Source organism: Bos grunniens, chromosome 17 (genome assembly GCF_055505025.1).
Source record: "Bos grunniens cultivar Pamir isolate PY7600 chromosome 17, Bosgru_T2T1.0, whole genome shotgun sequence".
NCBI classification, from domain to species: domain Eukaryota; kingdom Metazoa; phylum Chordata; class Mammalia; order Artiodactyla; family Bovidae; genus Bos; species Bos grunniens.
The window spans coordinates 7062282-7083728 of NC_141181.1; the positions used below are offsets into that span (position 1 = coordinate 7062282).

At 37.5% G+C, this 21447-nt stretch overlaps 1 protein-coding gene across 10 annotated transcripts in view; it reads left to right on the plus strand.

Annotated features, from left to right (window-relative positions):
* LRBA (LPS responsive beige-like anchor protein) overlaps nt 1-21447 on the plus strand; it is a 758928-nt gene that overhangs the window by 69009 nt on the left and 668472 nt on the right. For all 10 annotated transcript variants that reach the window (XM_086346372.1, XM_086346374.1, XM_086346378.1 and 7 more), the window contains exons 2-3: nt 16166-16397; nt 16606-16706. In XM_086346372.1, the coding sequence (XP_086202498.1) occupies nt 16166-16397; nt 16606-16706 (333 nt within the window). The remainder of the gene's footprint in view (nt 1-16165; nt 16398-16605; nt 16707-21447) is intronic.

The window sequence follows — 21447 nt, forward strand, 5'->3', positions numbered from 1 at the left end:
TCTCAGCATCAGAGTCTTTTCCAATGAGTTGGCTGTTTGCATCAGGTGGCCAGAGTATTGGAGCTTCAGCATCAGTCCTTCCAATGAATATTCAGGATTGATTTCCTGTAGGATTGACTGGTTTGATCTCTTTGCAGTTTAAGGGACTCTCAAGAATCTTCTCCAGCACCACAGTTTGAAAACATCATTTCTTTAGCGCTCAGCCTTCTTTATGGTCCAACTCTCACATCTGTACATGACTACTGGAATAAACCATAGCTTTGCGTAAATGACTTGCCTTATTCTTATTACTGATATTGTCATATTGATTGTGATGTTAATATATTTGATAGTGAAATCATTTGTCATCTACACTTTAGGTATGCCTGAAGTGATGCACAGGTAGGCATCTAGCTGAAACCAAGCAACATAGGCCTAATATCTACACTGAGGCTGAATTTTCCCTTATGTTTAAATATATTAATAATTGCTTAAAGAAATACAATTATATTGTGCCTACTGTCCTGTGACTTTTATTTTGTAATTTTTCTTGTCTTTTGGCTTCTCTGGTGACTCCGTGGTAAAGAATCTGCCTGCCAACGCAGGAGACGTGGGTTGGATCCCTGAGTTGGGAAGATCCCCTGAGAAGGAAATGGCAACCCACTCTAGTATTCTTGCCTGGGAAATCCCATGGACAGAGAGCCTGGTGGGCTACAGTCCACGGGGTTGCAAAAGAGTCAGACACAACTGAGTGACTAACCAACAGCAACAACAAAATTGTCTTTCAGCTGTGTGGTACTGCATGTGGAATCTCAGTTCTCGGACCAGGAGCTCAACCTGCGTCCCCTGCATCGAATGCGTGAAGTCTTAACCATTGGGCTGCCAGGGAAGTCCCTCCTTAACTTGTAAAATAATTTAGTAATATGTCTTCAATGTCTTGACATTCCAACACTTGTAGATTTATGTTCTTTTTAAAGACCACATAATATTCCATTATATAGATGTATCATAGTTTATGTATTTGTTTCTGTATTGGGGGTTATTTTGGCTATTTCCAGTGTTTCATTTTTACAATCAATGTCGCAATAATTATTTTTATATCTTATTTTCTGAGTTTTTCTGTTCAATCTTTTTCATTTTTAAAGATGTTTTTGATGTGGCCTGCTTTTTCAAGTCTTTAATGAATTTGTGGCAGTATTGCTTCTGCTTTATGTTTTGTTTTTTTTTGGCCACAAGGCATGTGGAGTCTTACATCCCTGGTCAGGTGTCAAACTTGTACCTCCTACGTTGGAATATAGTCGTAATTGCTGCACTGCCAGGAAGCCCCTGTGTGTAATCTTACAGATGATATTTTTATAAGTAGTTGAATCACTGGATCCTGACTTTTCTGAGTTCTGAATGCCTCCCACCTCTCAGAGTGATTGGCTATTTTAATGAAAAAAGAACTTTATAGTATCTAGAATTATAGAGTTTAACTTCTTGGCAAACTGTTAGCCATTCTTACTTTGAATTTTTTTCTCTGCCTTCTTCTCAACCCAGAGATGCAGAGTAAGATTTAAAGCCTTGCTATCCTTTTCTCTCAGTTTCGTTTTTTTTCTTCTCATTGTCAATACTGTCCTCTCACCATTCCAGCTCGTTTTTAAACTAATACTTTCTTTTCAGTTTTTTCCCCTAGATATTCCCAATTTTAGTCAGTCTCATTTCTTAAATTTTGAAGCCAAGATTCACTCATCTAAATCATCTTAAATCTTACGTAAGGTATTTCCTAACTGCACGTCTGTTAATACATACGTAAACATTTTAGCCTAGAATATTTGAGATAGGAAGTATTTTCTGATTAACTCTCAAATAATCATAAAACTAGGGCTTCCCTGGTGGCTCAGAAGGTAAAGCGTCTGCCTGCAGTGTGGGAGACCCGGGTTCAATCCCCGGGTTGGGAAGATCCCCTGGAGAAGGAAAATGGCAACCCACTCCAGTACTCTTGCCTAGAAAATTCCATGGATGGAGGAGCCTGGTGGGCTACAGTCCATGGGGTCACAAAGAGTCAGACACGACTGAGCGACTTCACTCACTCAATCATAAAACTAACAAAAGCTATTCTTCAAACATTTTGGTTAGTAGAGATTTAGTATACTGTGCTGAATATGTACTACTAAAATTTTTTGAGTGATTCTTTAAATTCTAGAGTGCTTTACAATTTTCAAAGGTTTCTCACACATGATTTCATATAATCCTATAATAATCCCTTCCTTCCACATCTATATCCTTTTACTTATAAGAGCTTGCAGTTTTGTTTAAATGCATTTAATACCTGAAGTTTTTACTCTTTTGATTCTAGAATATCCATTGACACCTTTGTACGTGAAAGTTTGATATTATATAATTTATCTCAGTAAAATTAACCTTGAAATATTTTATTATTTAGACAAATGCAGTAAAATGCTACTGCTGTTTATCTAGAGATTATATTTCATAAAACAGAAATTGCTGTTCATCTTTTTTACTTCTCTTATGTGTATTCAGTTTGGTTATCATTTTGTGATAAAAAGAATTTTTCAAAGATACAAAATGAATTTTAGTCCCTTAAGTTAAAATGCATGCATTTGAATCATATTAAAAACAAAGAGTGGTCCAAGGTAGCTTTTTCTGAAAACCCACTCATTCGTTTATGCACCATTTGTTGAACCTCTTTATATTAGTTAGGTTTGGGTTCTGCTTAAAGTAACAGAATCTGCATTCATTCATTTTCATGAAATACAGGTTTTCTTACATAACGTGAGTTTGGTAGTAGGCAGTTGCTGGCACTGGTGGTTCTACTTAATGATGCTTCAAGAGTTACATACTTTCTGCCTTTCCTTTTACCATTCTTTTATTATTTTATTAAAATTTTTTAATTGGAGTATAATTGCCTTATAGTGTGTAAATTTCTTTTGGACAAAAATGTTAATCTTTTGGACGAAAATGTAAACAATGTTAATAGCTGTATGTATACATTAGTCTTGAGCCTCCCTGCACCCCGGCCCGCCCGCCCTCTAGATCCTGGCAGGGCACTGGGCTGTGCTGCACAGCAGCCTCTGTGTCACATGGTCGTGTGTACACCTCGGTGCTGCGCTCTCAGCCCGCCCGCCCTCTCCTCCCCCCTCCCTCCCCCAGTCTCACACTTTGCCATTCTTAATGTATTGGGTTTTTGTCTTTTTGTGCTTGTAAGTCACCTGATCTTGAGAGAGTCAATTCTTAGGTAGGTTGATAAGAAGTCTGGGGTCCCCAGGGAGAAGAAAGGGGTCTAGAGTGCTCAAGGAGGAGAAAAGGACAACTGTTTTTTTTTTTCCTTGAAGCCCAGAGCTAATGATTACACAACAAAACAACTCATCTTGCTCAAGGATATGTTTTCCCTTAAACTCTGTACCAAGGATTATATAACAGCCATGTATCCTGCTTGAGGACATGTTTCTCCTTCTTGAGAACCTCTGACTAATCCTGTCATCTTAAAGTGTCTATTATGGGAGTAGTGAAATTGATCCAAAATCTTGAAATTAAAATGGAATCACAGATAAATAGCTTGGAGACAAGGACTGAGAAGATGCAAGAAAGGTTTAACAAGGACCTAGAAGAAATAAAAAAGAGTCAATATATAATGAATAATGCAATAAATGAAATTAATCCTGTTATTTTAAAATGTATATTGTGGGAGTGAGTCTGGTAAGACCTTTACAACTTCGAGACATTCTTTTGATTTATTGTTAATAACCAATTAATAGTAGTTCAGTTCAGTCGCTCAGTTGTGTCCAACTCTTTGAAACCCCATTGACTGCAGCACGCCAGGCCTCCCTGTCCACCAACTCCCGGAGTTTACTCAAACTCATGTCCATTGAGTCTGTGATGCCATCCAACCATCTCATCCTCTGTTGTCCCCTTCTCCTCCTGCCCTCAATCTTCCCCAGCATCAGGGTCTTTTCTAATGAGTCAGTTCTTCGCATCAGGTGGCCAGAGTATTGGAGTTTCAGCTTCAATATCAGTCCTTCCAATGAATATTGAGGACTGATCTCCTTTAGGATGGACTGGTTGGATCTCCTTGCAGTCCAAGGGACTCTCAAAGAGTCTTCTCTAACACCACAGTTCAAAAGCATCAATTCTTCTGCACTCAGCTTTCTTTACAGTCCAACTCTCACATCTATACATGACCACTGGAAAAACCATAGCTTTGACTAGATGGACCTTTGTTGGCAACGTAATGTCTCTGCTTTTCAATATGCTGTCTAGGTTGGCCATAACTTTTCTTCCAAGGAGCAAGCGTCTTTTAATTTCATGGCTGCAGTCACATCTGCAGTGATTTTAGAGCACCCCCCCCTCTAAAAAAGTCTGTCACTGTTTCCATTGTTTTCCCACCTATTTGCCATGAAGTGATGGGACCGGATACCATGATCTTAGGTTTCTGAATGTTGAGTTTTGAGCCAACTTTTTCACTCTCCACTTTCACTTTCATCAAGAGGCTCTTTAGTTCTTCTTCACTTTCTGGTGTCATCTGCATATCTGAGATTATGATATTTCTCCCAGCCATCTTGATTCCAGCTTGTGCTTCATCCAGCCCTTCATTTCTCATGATGTATTCTGCCTATAAGTTAAATAAGCAGGGTGACAACATACAGCCTTGATGTATTCCTTTCCTGATTTGGAACCAGTCTGTTGTTCTATGTCCAGTTCTAACTGTTGCTTCTTGACCCACATACAGATTTCTCAGGAGGCAGGTCATGTGGTCTGGTATTCCCATCTTTTAAGAATCTTCCACAGTTTGTTGTGATCCACACAGTCAAAGACTTTGGCATAGTCAATAAAGCAGAAATAGATGTTTTTCAGGAATTCTCTTGCTTTTTCGATGATGTAGCTGATGTTGGCAATTTGATCTCTGGTTCCTCTGCCTTTTCTAAATCCTGCTTGAACATGTGGAAGTTCACGGTTCATGTACTGTTGAAACCTGGCTTGGGAGAATTTTGAGCATTACTTTGCTGGCGTGTGAGATGAGTGCAGTTGTGCGGTGGCTCCCTTGCTAAGACTAGCAGGGGGCACTCTCCGCCCCTTTCTGATGTCTGTGTCAGAAGCTTCCTCTGTCGCTTTTTATACTTTAATAAAACTCTGCTACTCAAAAGCTCTTGAGTGATCAAGCCTGGTCCCTGGTCGTGAGGCTAAATCTTCTTCTTCAGAGATCATGAATCCGACATCATTCTCTGTAGGTTATCAGTGTCAGGGTGGCTGCTGTACCTCTGGGTGTCATGTCTGTGTTCTCAGAGGGAAGAAGGTAGACGTGAAAAGCCTGCTCCAGCTGTGTCTGTTTTCCTTTCATCAAGCGAAACCCTGGTTCCACCACCTTAGTGTCCTGTGACTTTATGTGAGTTACTTACGTTTCAGTGCCTAATCTATTAGGTGTTAACTCTGTGGTGGTATTGCTAGTTTTTTATTTTTTGAGAGGTAATTAAAAATGGTAATTAATGTAAAACGCTTGGCACAGTACATAACTCACAGTAATCACTCAGTGCCTGTCTGTTATTATTTTGAACTGTTATAGGGAACTTGGTACTTTTAATATTTGTGTTTTTATGTGATTAGCTCACAGTAGTCATTCAGTGCTTCCCTGGTGGCTCAGACGGTAAAGAATCCGCCTGCAAAGCGGGGCACCTGGGTTCGATCCCTGGGTTGGGAAGATCTCTGGGAGGAGGGGATGGCAATGCACTCCAGTATTCTTGCCTGGAAAATCCGCACGGACAGAGGAGCCTGGCGGGCTACGGTCCACGGGGTCGCAGAGAGTCGGACACGACTGAGCGACTTAGCATAGCACAACACAGTCACTCAGTACATGTACGTTATTATTGTTCTGTATTTTTATCATTATTGTTTATTTTGTATTGCATTAAAAAAATAGCACAGAAATATATAGAGTAAAAAGTCTCCCCCAACTACTATTAACTGATTGATTTGCAGTTATATTACTTACTGCTGTGTAACAAACGATCCCCAAACCCCCAGCTTAGAAGAGTCATAAAGTTTCTGTGGGTCAGGAATTTAGAAACAGATTGACTAGACAGTTCTGCGTCAGGGTCTCTCGTGAGGTTACATTTAAGATATAGGCTGGGGTTACAGTTGTCTGAAGGCTTAACTGGGGCTGGAGGCCCTGCTCCAGGGCTGCTTGGATGACTGACAAGTAGGTGCTGAGTATTGGCAGGAAGCCTCAGTTCCTCTCCAGGTGGGTCTGTCACAGAGCTGCTTAAGGATCCTCATGACATGGAGGCTGGTTTTCTTCAGATGAGTGATACAAGGGAAGCCATAAAGTGCTTACTGACCGAGGCTTGGAATTCACGTGTGTTATTTCTGCTCAACTCTGCGGGAACCCAGAGCAGCTTTAATTTAATGTGGGAGATCGTCTGTCTTGTTTGGCTTTTGGATTGATTTGTTCATGAAGGGATAGGGGTTCATTTTGATGGATGTTGGTAGCTTATATTTTCTTTTCACTTACATTAATCTTAAGATATCTCTTTGTCTAATTATTATATTCTATAAATCGTAAAAAGAAACCTATGAAAAATAGGTTGTTTAAACCATTTACCTGAAAATTTGAAAGGCCTTTTAAATGTATGCATAAACATAGTTAATTCTGTCATGTTATTCCTAGCAGTAAACTTCAAGAACACAAATAGATTATCCAGTGTTTCTCAAAGCTTTTGAATAATGCTATTAATGGAGAAAGCAAAAAGAAATTCGTTTCATTGTTTAATAAGTTTTGGGAAGTCCATACATTGGTTATATATCTTTTTGATATTTATAATGCACAGTGACATATTAAAGCTCTGGGAATTTTATCATGTAATTGTCTCTTGCCTTGTTTAATCTGGTGTTTCTCAGACTTCCTGAATCATAGAAGATTTTTGGTTAATACTGGTTTTGTAGACGTGCCATAGTTGAGTGAAAATTTCTAATTCTTAACGAAAGGTACAGTGAACAGTGAGAGAGGAGAGATTATTTGCTACTTCCTAGTATATTTGGGAATTTAAAAAAACTGTAAAGATGGTAATTCATTACCAGAAAGACATGCATTTTGACTAATTTTTTGTGGTGAAATTCACAAATTTTTCAGATACTTTAGCTCACTATGTAAAGAAACTTTAGAAAACCCAACTTAAATGTTAGATTATTAATGAAGATAGAAGGAAAACATGAGGCTAGGAGTGAATTAGTCTGATTAGAGGTTTTGGCTGTGAATTAATTGTCTTTTGTTTCTCTATAAGTAGGTGTAAAATAATTGATACATGTGACATACCTGGTTCTTGTAAGGATTGCAGGCGAATTCTTTACCATCTCAGCCACCAGGGAAGTCCCAAGAATTAGTTATATAATGGAAATGGAAATATTATATCTCTGTAAGTGTATTCCTAATATTTATAGAAATTATTGATGCTTTTGGGCATTCCAACAAATCTGAAAGACAGTAAGTGGAAGGGGGAGGACAAAAACTACAAAGGGAATAATTTTCAGTTCAGAGTATTAAATGGCTGCCTGGAAATTGTAGTTTTTCCTCATGGAGTTTACTTTAACTCTTTTAATTTGCATGTTTAGAATTTTAAGATTATGGAAAGTCTTTATAGTCTTTGTTAATATAGTAGTGTAAGATCTCTAAGCCCAGACCAGTCTCACTGTGAGATTATGGTATAATTTTTTTAGTCTTCCCAGGGTATTTCTGATTGTAGTATACATTACAGAATGCTAAGGATTAAAAATTTCTGTTCACATCTTCTTATTTCCTTGTATCCCATGCCTTCTCCATTTGATTCTACATTGTTGTCTCTAGTCCAGGGGTCCCCGACCTCTGGGATCTAATGCCTGATGGTCTGAGGTGGTACTGATGTAAATAATAGAAATAAAATGCACAATAAACGTGATGCTCTTGAATCATCCTGAGACTGTGTCACCCCCCAGCCCCACCCCTAGTCTAGCGGAAAAATGGTCTTCCACGGAACCAGTCCCCGGTGACAGAAAAACTGAGGAGCGCTCTAGTCAGTGGGTTTTCCTTCTCTCTTGCCTTCGATATAAATGAGCTTCTTTTTTTTTTTTTAGATTTATTTTAAGTCTTAGGATTACTAAAGACATACAGTAAAATTCATCCTTTTAGATGTATTGTTTTATTTGATAGATGGATGTATTTTGGGTATCCAATGCAATAATCAAGATATTGAAAATTTTATCACCCCCAAAACACCCCTTCGTGTTTGTGTGTGTGTGTGTGTGTGTGTGTGTGGTGAATTGTCCCTCTGTTCTCAGCCCCTGGCAACCACTGATCTAACGTCTTTCCCTATACTTCTTTCCTTTTTAGAGCGTCATATAAATGGAATTAAATGTAGTTTCTATATCCAGCTTCTTTGCCTTAATGTAACGTTTTTGAGATTGATTCATATTGTTAATGGTATTGATTGTTGGTTCTTTATTATTGCTGATGAGTATTCTATTTTAGGGCTTCTCTATACAATATATATTCCATATATTCCCTATACAATATACTGTTCTATTATATAGAATGTATATATATTGTATTATATAAATATATGCAGTATATATTCTATTGTATTGTTGTACAATGTCTTGTTGATCCATTTACTAGTTGATGGACATTTGAATCACCAGTTTTGGGTGATTATGAACAAAACTAAATTTTCATGTATGGATCTTTTTTGGACAAATGCTTTCACGAAATGGATTGAGCTTTTGCTGGGGTCTTGACACTTCATTATTATATTGTTGAGTGCCTACCTTATCTTTTGGAGAGAGATTAAGATACTACAAGTGGGACTTCAGATTTCTTGCTTTTTCCACTTGGGATATAGTAAAAACTCAAGCTTATTTCCTTAATTTTTAAATTATGTAAATAATGAGTAATATTTAAACCTAATGGTATGTATCCTAAGGATCCATTCATTAAATGTCAAACATAGTATGAAGATTAAAAAAGATAAAAAATATTTTTTAAAATGGTTCCTGTTTTCTGGGATCATTATCTATGCTATTTGAATAGAAAAGATTGATGGAAACTAGTTGAAGAAATGATTAAACCTTGTGATATGAAAAAATTATACACGATATGATTAAAATATTAGGTTAAATCATATGAAATTGTTGTCTTATAGTCAGAAACATTTGACTGGGCCACCCAGATTTATGGTAGCCTAGAAAACTCAGATGGAGAAGGCAATGGCACCCCACTCCAGTACTCTTGCCTGGAAAATCCCATGGATGGAGAAGCCTGGTGGGCTGCAGTCCATGGGGTTGCTGAGGGTCAGACACAACTGAGTGACTTCACTTTCACTTTTCACTTCCATGCATTGGAGAAGGAAATGGCAACCCACTCCAGTATTCTTGCCTGGAGAATCCCAGGGACGGGGGAGCCTGGTGGGCTGCTGTCTATGGGGTCGCACAGAGTCGAACATGACTGAAGCGAGTTAGCAGCAGCAGCAGCAGAAAACTCAGAATGGTTCTTAGAAGAGATAGGGCTTAAATTGGGCCTTAAGAAAATGTTAAGTATGGTTCTTTAAATGATACAAGAAAGTAGGAAGCCAATTGCAGAGAATAGCAAAGTTAATCTAATTTTCTAAAATGAGAAATTTCTTTTGTATTAGACTAAATATTCTGTAATTCCTAGGACCTGAATATATATTTTTTTAAATTACAGTTTTAGAAGGGACAAGGGAAAATCAGTGAATTGCTGAAACGAAAAAATTCTTAACCCCCAACCCTTACTGTTGAGTGTTTTATAATTCATAATGAATCTTAAAATAGCAAATTTCATTGCCAGTACCTAATAGTGAGGATATGTTTTAGACTTTTATGTTGTGTGAAATTCTTTGGATGCTAAATGACATTTTAAGGGTTGTAATTACTGTAATTCATAATGAACTTACTCTTTTTTTTTTTTTTTTTTTAACATTTATAGCATCTAGTTCACAATAGCCTCTACTTACATCAGTAATAGTGAGAGAAACACCTTGCTGTCTGTACTTAGAGAAATTAATATTCCAAGAGAGGGAAATATTACTATACAGGAAATTTTTTATCTGAAAGTAGACCTGACAGTATTAAAATAAGTTTTATTATGTTACTATAGTATCTGTAGTGTTAAATTTTGTGTCAGGATTGGGACTTTGTGTGTTCTGCTCACATTACTGATGACTCTGAGAAAGGTCTCCGTTATTCTAGCTGCTTATGCCATCTTTCCTTCCCTTCAGTGTTTACTTTTGGACTTTCTGTTGAACATGTAATTGTCCTTCTCATACTGTCCTCAGTGTCTCAGCCTCTCTTTTTGTCTTCTATTTCCTTCTTTCTCACTCTCCTGCCTTCTGGGACTTTGCTCAGCTGTTTTAGTTCCTTGATAGTTTGCCTAACTCTTTCTATTTTTTAACCTGTTGAGTTTTTAATTTCAATGACTGCTTATTTTGTAGAAGTTCTGTTTATTGTTGTTATTTTTCAAATCTGCTGGGATATCTTCCCGCTTTTCTTCCTAATCTTGTGCCTTTTTTTCTTATTTTCTTTCTTGGAAAGTCTCAATTACATAATTTTGTAATTATTTATAATCACATACATTTGATAATTTTATAGTTTGAAGTTCTTGAGCACTTCATGTTATTAATAGCATGTCTACTGACTCATCTTTATGCTGTGTTGTTTTCTCTTGTGTGTTTTGATTTTGGTTTGTGAGTTTATTTTGGTTTGTGAGTTCATTGGAGAGAATGCAGCTTTTTCTAAGAGAATGTTGTGTAGCCTGTGCCCTTCTAGGTTAAATTTGTGTGTCTTTATGCTAGCTGCTCTAGGAGAACCTTCATCACGGAACCACATAAAAAATTTTTTTTATTGTGAAGTGTATCAAACATACCAAAGATACATGTGTAAAATATATAAATGTACATAAAATATAAATACATATACCTAACAGCAGATTAGTGATAGAACAGTATTAACATCTTGGAATCTTTTTATCTAAATCAGAAAAATTATCTATATGCTAATTTTGGTGTGAGCCATTCCTTCCTCCGCCCTTTTTAAAAAAATAGTTATCATCTGTGTTTTTATCTTTCAACAGATTTTTTTGAGAGAGGGGCATGCTGTGTGGCATGTGGGATCTTAGTTCCCTGACTAGGGATTGAACCTGTACCTCCTGAAGTGGAAGCACTGAGTCTTAATCACTGGACCTCCAAGAAAGGCCCTTAACAATACATGTTTTATTTTGACAGATTGAGTACCAATCACAGAACTATCTCTGTAAGGAAAAGTGCAGTCTGTCTCTATTAAAGTGCTGAGAGGAGATAAGCTGAAGAGTTTCTAGGTCATGGTCTGGCTTTTTAAAGAGTTTCTATCTGCCTTTACTGAAATATTTAGTAGGAAGCATCACAAATAACCCTAGGGAGTACAGAGGTGTGAGAGTTCGCCAGGGCTGCGGTAGCATAGTACCAGAGATTGAATGGCTTAGACAGGAGATAGGAAGTACCTGGTTAGGGCCATAAACTGTGCATGTGCTCTGTCCAGTTTCTGCTATACCTGCTGCATCTTTGAAAATTTAGCAAGGTTCCTGGGAAAACATGTCTTTACTTTTAAGTATTAGAATTTTCTTGTATGATAGACTTTCCAGTTTTGAAGAGAAAAATAATTAGTTTTGGTCTATATTTGTTTCTTGGCTGTTTGAAAATACAAGTGACTTAGCTTTAATCACTAAAAAGCGTAAAACCTTTTGTTAATAAAATCATTGTGAAGAAAATAATCTTTGTGCCCAAATAAAGTTTTAATACAAAACTTGTGAAGGTTTATTTAGATTCTTTGACTAATATACTTTATAATTTCTATAATCTTGTACTTTAAACCATAACCTATACAAAGAATGTTATACCACCCTGAAGGTGGCTATAAAAATTGTTTATGAAGTTCAGGCAAAGACTAAAATATGTTGAAATGGAGAGTTTTGAAAAATGTTCTATAACGCAATGGAGACCAAATCATGCTAAAATGCAGAAAAAGACTATACATCAGTTTCCAGGCTACATTATTCAAAAAAATACAACCATAAAAAAGGTAATAAGATTACATTTTCACATTTCATGGCTAGTAAAGTGCATTAGGCTGCTCAGATATTCATAACTTACTGTGACATTTGGGAAGATTACATTTTGTAGTGCACAGCCATTACTACAGCTCAGATAATAACTAGCCAGTGCCTGGACTTGGATTATGATCCCTGCCTTTGGAAACAAATTTGTGTTTTGAAGGTTGATCAGCTTCAGATAACTATTAAAAGGGTTAACATGACATACTGTAGACCCTGTGCGTGCTTTTTAGGTATAATAGACATGCATACATATAGTATATCAAATATGCCACATGTGTATGTGCCAATTTCTGCCATCAATTTTCTCCTTGAAAGGCATATTTTACAATATTTAAAGCAATGGAGAAATACTTAACACACCTGTCTGGATACTGCTCTTACAGGATAAACTCAATTTAAAAGCTGGTGAAATATTTGGATTTTTTTTGGAAATTACTTTTCAAAAATTAATTCTGAGCTTCTTGGAAGGGTGCATGTTGCTGGTGATAAACACAGGTCAAAATGAAAGGTTGATGTAAGTAACACCAAGGTGAAGTGGGTGCAGCTGGGCCTGTGGCCTGTGAGAGCCGTGTGGGGGACGTCCTCAGGTCAGTGTGGGGACGTCCTCGGGTGTCCGTTGGCCCGTTTCTGCCCTTGCCCTCGCCCTCGCCCTCCGGGCGCTCAGCTGCCTTTGCAGAGGCAATCACCACTTCGTTTCTCGTGTATCATTCTCAGGTATGTGTTTATATGTATATGTTTTATTCTCAAACTGTAGCCCACTATTCACACTTTTCTCCACTTTGATTATCTCAGCTACACAGTGTATTTTAGAGATGTTTTTTTCTGTCAGAGCTGCCTCGTTATTTCCAATGACTGAATCATATTCCATTATATAAACACAACTTTACTAACTCTATCTTGTCTTTTTGAGGGGTATCGTTTCTTCTGTTTTCTGTTGCATGCGAAATGAAGTTCTTATGTCTAACATCACTACTTAAATGTACCTGTGGAATAAATTTCTAGTTGTTCAGGTAACCATTGGTGTCTGGCTTCTCTGTAGCATAATTCTTTCTGAGATGGATTCATTTTGTTAACTTTAATCAGTAGTTCCATTGCCAGACACTTATCTCAGTTATAGCCATTTTTAGTTTTCCTCATTATCATCTGAAAATGATTGGAATTCAACCCCCCTGTTCTGATATTTATACATGTTGCTGCCTTTGCACTAAATGTGACTTTTGTATCTCCAGAAATATGTCAACTGGTAGTGGTGATAGTACCTCTTAGTCTTATTTGTGACTTTCATGAAAGTCATTCCAATTTTCCTTTTGGGGCATAATGCTGACATTTTAGGTGTATTTTATTATTAAAGAAAGTCTTTAAAATTAATGAACATAGAAATTTTGATGGAAATAGAAGATGACAATTTATCTATGCCTCAGTATTTACAATTCCCGGTAAGATCCATTAATGGATGCTTAAAAGTATGATGAGAAACAATATGTTTGTGTAGTCTCAAAGTATTCTTTGAGAATATTCTTATAAGAAAGCTTAATAATATGAAAATGAAAGATAATAACTTTAAAACAGAAAAAATCTGACAGATACCTCCTTGAGCATGAGATCAATCTAACTTCACCAATAGTGGGACATACTGACATCAGATACCATCTGAATAATATACCAATCAGGTATCATTTGAAATAATAATACACTGAGAAGGACACATGTCATCTCTATAGAGTATTTTTTACCAAAAATACACAGCTTGAATTTAAACATGAAAAATCATTCACATTATAAGACAGTCATGAAAATAGCTGGCAAATCCACTTCAAAAGTGTCAACATCCTGGAAGTCAAAGAATGCCTGTGTAACTTGTCATAGTTTGGAGAAGACTAAGGAGATGCTGATGCTGGATCAGAAAAAGGATATTAGTGTGACAAATCTTGCTATTTGAGTAAGATCTGTAGTATTGTGCCTGGTTTTAATGACTGTACTATGATGATACAATATATTCGCATTAGGGTATACAGGAACTGTATACTGTTCTGCAATTTTTTGAAAGTCTGAAATTATTTCAGAATAAAATTAAGGATACATCAAGTGAAAAAAAATGACGATTAATCATAAAACCAAAAAAATCCCTGTTAGGAGTTCTCATGCAGCTTACAGAATTTTTGGATCACCTTGGGGAACCAAGCATGTTTATAGCTAGGACCATGTTGCTAGGAGGATTGGCCCAGGGACACTGAGGGACTCTTAGCACACAGTTGTCATCTCCTGTGTCACCTGTTGCTCCTGATGACTCGAAGAATTGTACACTAAAATCTCTGCCATAGCTTTCCTAGAAGGACCAAAAGCCTTTAACACTGTGCTTGCCAAGAATTCTTATCTGCTTGCATGCAGATACTGCCTCTTGATTTTCATTTTTCCATTCTTTCTTTTTCATGCTAGTGTGTATCTTTGACAGAACATGGGATGTGTATTCATTCCTGGCTGTATGGAGTTTTAATTGATTCCCTAATTCTGAATCTTTTTTGCTTTTCCAAAGTAAACTCTATTTGGTCACGTCTGTTATTCTTCATATGAGATTTTGTTTTGTACAGTTCACTTTCTTGTAATTCTTTCCTACTTTTTGAGTTTAGTAAAACATAATGAAAACTGCATAATAAAGAAGTGTTCAGAAGGACTGGAGTGTAGGTGAGTCATATATGTAACTATTCTTTAAAATATAGAGATCTTTAAAAAATCTAGTAAAAAAAGATAGGCCTGGGAATTCCCTGGCAGTCTAAGGACTGTGTTTTCACTGCTGAGGGCGTGGGTTTAATCTCTGGTTGAGGAACTAAGATCCCGTGAGCTGCATGGCATGGCCAAAAAAAAAAAAAGTCTGCAAAGGTAATTCTAAAAGTATTTTATTTCGTTTAAACAGTTGGGGTTTGTTAAAATTAAAAAAAAAACAAAAAACTTTGCCTCTGTAGGAGAATGCTGTGGGTGACATAGCAAGGTAGGAATAGGTCTCAGTACAGTTCTCTCTGGATGGATTTTCTGATAGCAATCTTAATGAAATAACATTTTTTTACTTACTGGCTTTGAGTGTGTGTGAAGTTTATGTTTAAGTTATCCTCATTATTGATAGGAGGGATCAAAATGGATAGGTATGTATAATAAACCAGGAATTTGACAAGTAAAACTACAAGTTTTGTGTCTGCTTTGAGCCTTTTTCAGCTTTTCATTTTTGCTGTGAGCTCATACCTTGTACGGGTAGCAAAGGATCTTTGGGTTGCTATGAGTAGCTTACAATGTTAATTGCTCAGTCGTGTCCAACTCTTTGAGACCCATGGACTGTAGCTGGCCAAGCTCCACTGTCCATGGAATCCTCTAGGCAAGAATAGTGTGTAGCTTACAGATTACCTAATTCATAGAGGAAACATTGAATTAGAAGCAGTTATAGAGCTAAGTTAGATCTTCATTGAGGCTTTGCTGGTGGCTCAGATGGTAAAGAATCTGCCTGCAGTGAAGAAGACCCAGGTTCAATCTATGGGTCGGGAAGATCCCCTGGAGGAGGAAATGACAACCCACTCTAATAATCTTGTCTGGAGAATTGCATGGACAGAGGAGACTGGCGGGTTACATCCATGGGGTCTCAAAGAGTGGGATACAACTGAGATCTTCATCAGTGTCAGTAGGTAGTGATTTACCTAAGACATCCTATATTTGTTTTTGTTGAAAATATTTTTATTTTTATATTCTAAGTCTTGATTGACTGTGCTATCTTAAAATGAAGATTTCTTCTGAAGCTTTATTTTTTAGAGCTGTGTGTGTATGTGTTTTAAAGATCTTTTTAAAGATTCATGTCAATGTATGGCAAAAACCACTACAATATTGTAAAGTAATTAGCCTCCAATTAAAATAAATAAATTAAAAAAAAGATCTTTTTATTGTTGTAAGGGGTAGAGAAGAATATATATGGATAGTTACTGGCAAACTAAAGCTTTGTAATGTACTCTAGTTACATTGAAGAAATGCTAATGCTTTTAATGTATTTTTTCTTTCCACCCTCCCTGTCGCCCCCTGAAGTTGGTAGGAGGGCAGTTTGATTTAGAAATGAATTTCATTATTCAAGAAGGTGAGAGTATCATCTGCATGGTGGACTTACTGGAAAAATGTGATGTTACTTGCCAAGCAGAAGTCTGGAGCATGTTTACAGCCATTCTGAAGAAAAGTATACGAAATCTTCAAATCTGCACTGAAGTAGGCCTTGTTGAAAAAGTGCTTGGGAAAATTGAAAAAGTTGACAGTATGATTGCAGGTATGACTTTCTATAATACAGTGGTTGTGAGGAAATGAAGTGTGATTATTAAGTAGTTTTCTTCTTTAGTAATATTTAAGAGATACTGAGCATGTGACATGGATCTGGAACTGTATTGTCTAAACTCTTAAGCAAGCACTGTATATTTTAATTCTGCAAGAGATAGAAGTAGCTTAATTATCTTATTTGTTGCTTTCTTTGTTTCCAGATCTTTTAGTTGACATGTTGGGAGTGCTGGCTAGCTACAACTTGACAGTTCGAGAACTAAAGCTGTTCTTCAGTAAACTTCAAGGAGATAAAGGGCAATGGGTAAGCTTAAATTTTCTTTGATATTTGAGAATGTTCCCCTCTCCAAACATTTTATTGGCTTTTAAGCAATTGATATTGCTGCACAGGGGTTGAATGTCAAATTGAGTAGACGAGGTCATTAGAATAGCATTTAGACTTACAGGGCTGATTTTGCTATCACGTGACACAGTTGTGGAGTAAGAAAACTGAGTGTTCCAAGAAGGTTGGTAATTCGGTCCTTCTTTGAATGATTAATATTTCAAATATACATTCAGCATTTACTAGCGGAAAAGGCAAAGGACAGAGAAAATAAAAATGTTGGGTAGCAGCATCTAGCTTCTCTATCAATCTGAGTAGTTTTAAGTGTGGCCCTTAAACTTGAACAACCCACTCAGTGGGCAAAAGCCATGTGGTTTATTGGATCTACTCTCCTTAGGTGCATTTTCATGGTCCTTTGCATGGGATGGTATCGGTCAGTTCAGTTCAGTCGCTCAGTTGTGTCCGACTCTGTGACCCCATGGACTGCAGCACGCCAGGCTTCCCTGTCCATCACCAACTTCCTGAGCTTGCTCAAACTCATGTCCATTGAGTTGGTGATGTCATCCAACCATCTCATCCTCTGTTGTCTCCTTCTCCTCCCACCTTCAGTCTTTCCCAGCATCAGGGTCTTTTCCAATGAGTCAGTTCTTCGCATCAGGTGGCCAAAGTATTGGAGTTTCAGCATCAGAATCCGTCCTTCCAATGAATATTGAGGACTGATCTCCTTCAGGATGGACTGGTTGGATCTCCTTGCAGTCCAAGGGACTCTCAAGAGTCTTCTCCAACACCACAGTTCAAAAGCATCAATTTTTCGGCGCTCAGCTTTCTTTATATTCCAACTCTCACATCCATACATGACCACTGGAAAAACCAAAGCTTTGACTAGACGGACCTCTGTTGGCAAAGTAATGTCTCAACTTTTTAATATACTGTCTATGTTGGTCATAACTTTTCTTCCAAGGAGCAAGCGTCTTTTAATTTCATGGCTGCAGTCACCATTTGCAGTGATTTTGGAGCCAAAAAAATAAAGCCTGTCACTGTTTCAACTGTTTCCCCATCTATTTGTCATGAAGTGGTGGGACTGGATGCCATGATCTTAGTTTTCTGAATGTTGAATTTTAAGCCAACTTTTTCACTCTCCTCTTTCACTTTCATCCAGAGGCTCTTTATCTTCTTCGCTTTCTGCCATAAGGGTTGTGTCATCTGCATATCTGAGGTTATTGATATTTCTCCCGGCAATCTTGATTCCAGCTTGTGCTTCATCCAGCCCAGCGTTTCTCATGATGTACTCTGCATATAAGTTAAATAAACAGGGTGACAATATACAGCCTAGACGTACTCCTTTTCCTATTTGGAACCAGTCTGTTGTTCCATATCCAGTTCTAACTCTTGCTTCCTGACCTGCATACAGATTTCTCAGGAGGCAGGTCAGGTGGTCTGGTATTCCCATCTCTTTCAGAATGTTCCACAGTTTGTTGTGATCCACACAGTCAAAGGCTTTGGCATAGTCAATAAAACAGAAGTAGATGTTTTTCTGGAACTCTCTCGCTCTTTTGATGATCGAATGGATGCTGGCAATTTGATCTCTGGTTCCTCTGCCTTTTCTAAATCCAGTTTGAACATCTGGAAGATCTCGGTTCACGTATTGTTGAAGCCTGGCTTGGAGAATTTTGGTATTGGTCAACTGATTTTGAACTCCAGGTGCCTCATCAACCTGTTTATTTACCCTTTAGTTACTTACCCCTAGGGAAATACTAGTAAATATTTTCTCCTTTTTTGCATTTCTAGGCTTATTTTAGAGCTCTTTAGAAATCGTTGCCTACAGCAGTTTACTCAGCCTGTTGATCCTTAATCCAGTTCTGTTTGAGTATATCTAAGTTTGTGCTCTACCATTATACTGTATTATATTAAAATGATTAGACTCTCTAGCTTCTTTGAATCAAACTTCAGTTCTCTGCTCTTTTTAAGTTTTTTTTTTTTTTTAGATTTTTTTTTATCACTAATTTGAAGTGATTTTATTATGTTTCTTGGTGAAGTTTACCTTGTATTTATTCTTACTAGGTGTTCTCCAACTCCTCCTGGGACTCTAATTACACGTTGGTTAATCTTCTCTGCATTGTACCTTAGGTCACTGAGATCTATTCACTTTTTTTTTAAAGTCTTTTCTCTTTGTGTTTCATTTTATATTGCTTTTATTGCTGTGTTTTTAAGATCTTTTCTTCTGTAGTTTTGTTACTATCCATTAAACTTTTCAGATTTCAGATACTTTTAATGTCTCTAAATTCTATTTGTTTCTTCATTTTTTCCCCTCATTCATGTTTTTTTCTTTCAATCTTTGGAAATATATAACATATTAATAGCTGCTTAATGTTCTGATTCACTAATTCTGTCATCTTTGTATTTTCTAGGTCCGCTTTTTACTTGCTCACTGTGTTTTTACTTATAGGTCCTGTTTTCTAGTTTCCTTATGTTAGTGAGTTTAGACATAGTGATGTTAGTCATAGCACGTGGTGACCAAGTGCCTGTTGCTGGATTTTGTTATGGTTCTTTTAAGATAGTTACACTGTTGTTTGCAGGCAGATCAATTACTTGTGGTCCTTGCCGTTAGTCAGTCAGTCTAGGGGCTCAGTCGTGTCTGACTCTTTGTGACCCAATGAACTACAGCACGCCAGGCCCCCCTGTCCATCACCAACTCCCGGAGTTCACTCAGACTCACGTCCATTGAGTCGGTGATGCCATCCAGCCATCTCATCCTCTGTCGTCCCCTTCTCCTCCTGCCCCCAATCCCTCCCAGTATCAGGGTCTTTTCCAACGAGTCAGCTCTTCACATAAGGTGGCCAAAGTACTGGAGTTTCAGCTTTAGCATCAGTCCTTCCAAAGCACTACTTTAAAATTGTTTTGGCTCACGTCTAGATTGGCTGTTGCTCTCAGGCAAAGTCAGCTTATTATTCTGGCCTCGCTTCTGTAGGGTTTCTGTGCATGACCCTGAATCTCACACACGAGACAAGAGGTGTAGTATAAGCCTGAGGTCTCTCCGCAGTGCTGGGAGAGTCCCAGTGATTCCTGGCTCTATCAGCTCTGGGAGTTCTTTGACTTACGGCTGTTAAAATCTCACCTTGTTGAGTTTTAAGGTAGAAATGCACAGTTTGGTATTATGTCAAAGGGTCAGTGAAGATTTCTAGAGTCTCTTCTTTGCCTTGGTCCTTCCTCTGTAGTATTCTGCCCTGATGGTTCTGTCCTCAGACTACCCATTCTCCAGTTTCTGCCTCATTGACTCAGTGAGATTTTTAAGTTCTGTTTGATTTCCCTCCCCTGTGCAATGATCTGTGATATGAAAATTGACTCCAGCTAAAAAGTCTGGGAATATCATGGCTCGTTTTGTTTCCCTTTCTCAAGGATCACAGTCTTGAGCTACCTCTTTTCCATGTCTCAAAACAGTTTTAGTTTCATACATTTTGTCCAGTTTTCTAGTTGTTTATGGTGACTTGGTAATTGTAGGTCCTGTTGCTCTGTCATGTCCAGAAGAATACTGGTTTGATTTATGTTCAAATAATTTATTTGGAATATATAATTAAAACTGGTGTACATAGAAAACTATAAGAAAACAGCAAATAATACCAACAGATATTTATTTACAGAGATAGAAACCCCATTATCAAATATATGCTAAATCACTAATAATTAGAGATGTTCAGATTAAAACAATATTGATATGTGATATCAGTAGTATCAAGAATTATAAATTGGATAATAGCAAGTATAAGTGGGGGACAGAGTTATTTCTGACCTGTGAAGATGTTCAGAAGCATTATTTTTGATGGCAGTGAATTGTCAACATGTATGTTTATCTTAGAGTAGCTAGGTGAATGTATTGGATGCATAGAATAGATTATTATATAGTAGGTAGAATTAATGCATACAGTAAAATAAACTTCCCAGGTGGCTCTAGTGATAAATAATTATTTGTCACTCAGCTTTCTTTAGGGGCCAACTCTGACATCTATACATGATTACTGGAAAAACCATAGCTTTGACTAGATGGACCTTTGTTGGCAAAGTAATGTCTCTGTTGTTTAATATGCTGTCTAGGTTGGTCATAACTTTTCTTCCAAGGAGCAAGTAATTTCATGGCTGCAGTCACCACCTGCAGTGATTTTGGTGCCCAGGAAAATAAAGTCTGTCAGTGTTTCCCCATCTATCTGCCATGAAGTGATGGGACCGGATGCCATGATCTTCATTTTTTGAATGTTGAGTTTTAAGCCAGCTTTTACACTCTCCTCTTTCACTTTCATCAAGAAGCTCTTTAGTTCCTCTTGGCTTTCTGCCGTAATGATGTTGTCATCTGCGTATCCGAGGTTATTAATATTTCTCCCTGCAATCTTGATTCCAGCTTATACTTCATCCAGTCTGGCATTTCTCATGATGTAATCTGTATAGAAGTTAAATAAGTAAGGTGACAATATACAGTCTTGACTATATATTGATTATATTTAAAATTAAAGTATAATTTCAGTTCAGTTTATTTCAGATGCTCAGTCTTCTCCGACTCTTTGTAACCCCATGAACCGCAGCACTCCAGGGCTCCCTGTCCATTACCAACTCCTGGAGTTTACCCAAACTCATGTCTATTGAGTCGATGATGCCATCCAACCATCTCATCCTCTATCGTCCCCTTCTCCTCCTGCCTTCAATCTTTCCCATCATCAGGGTCTTTTCCAATGAG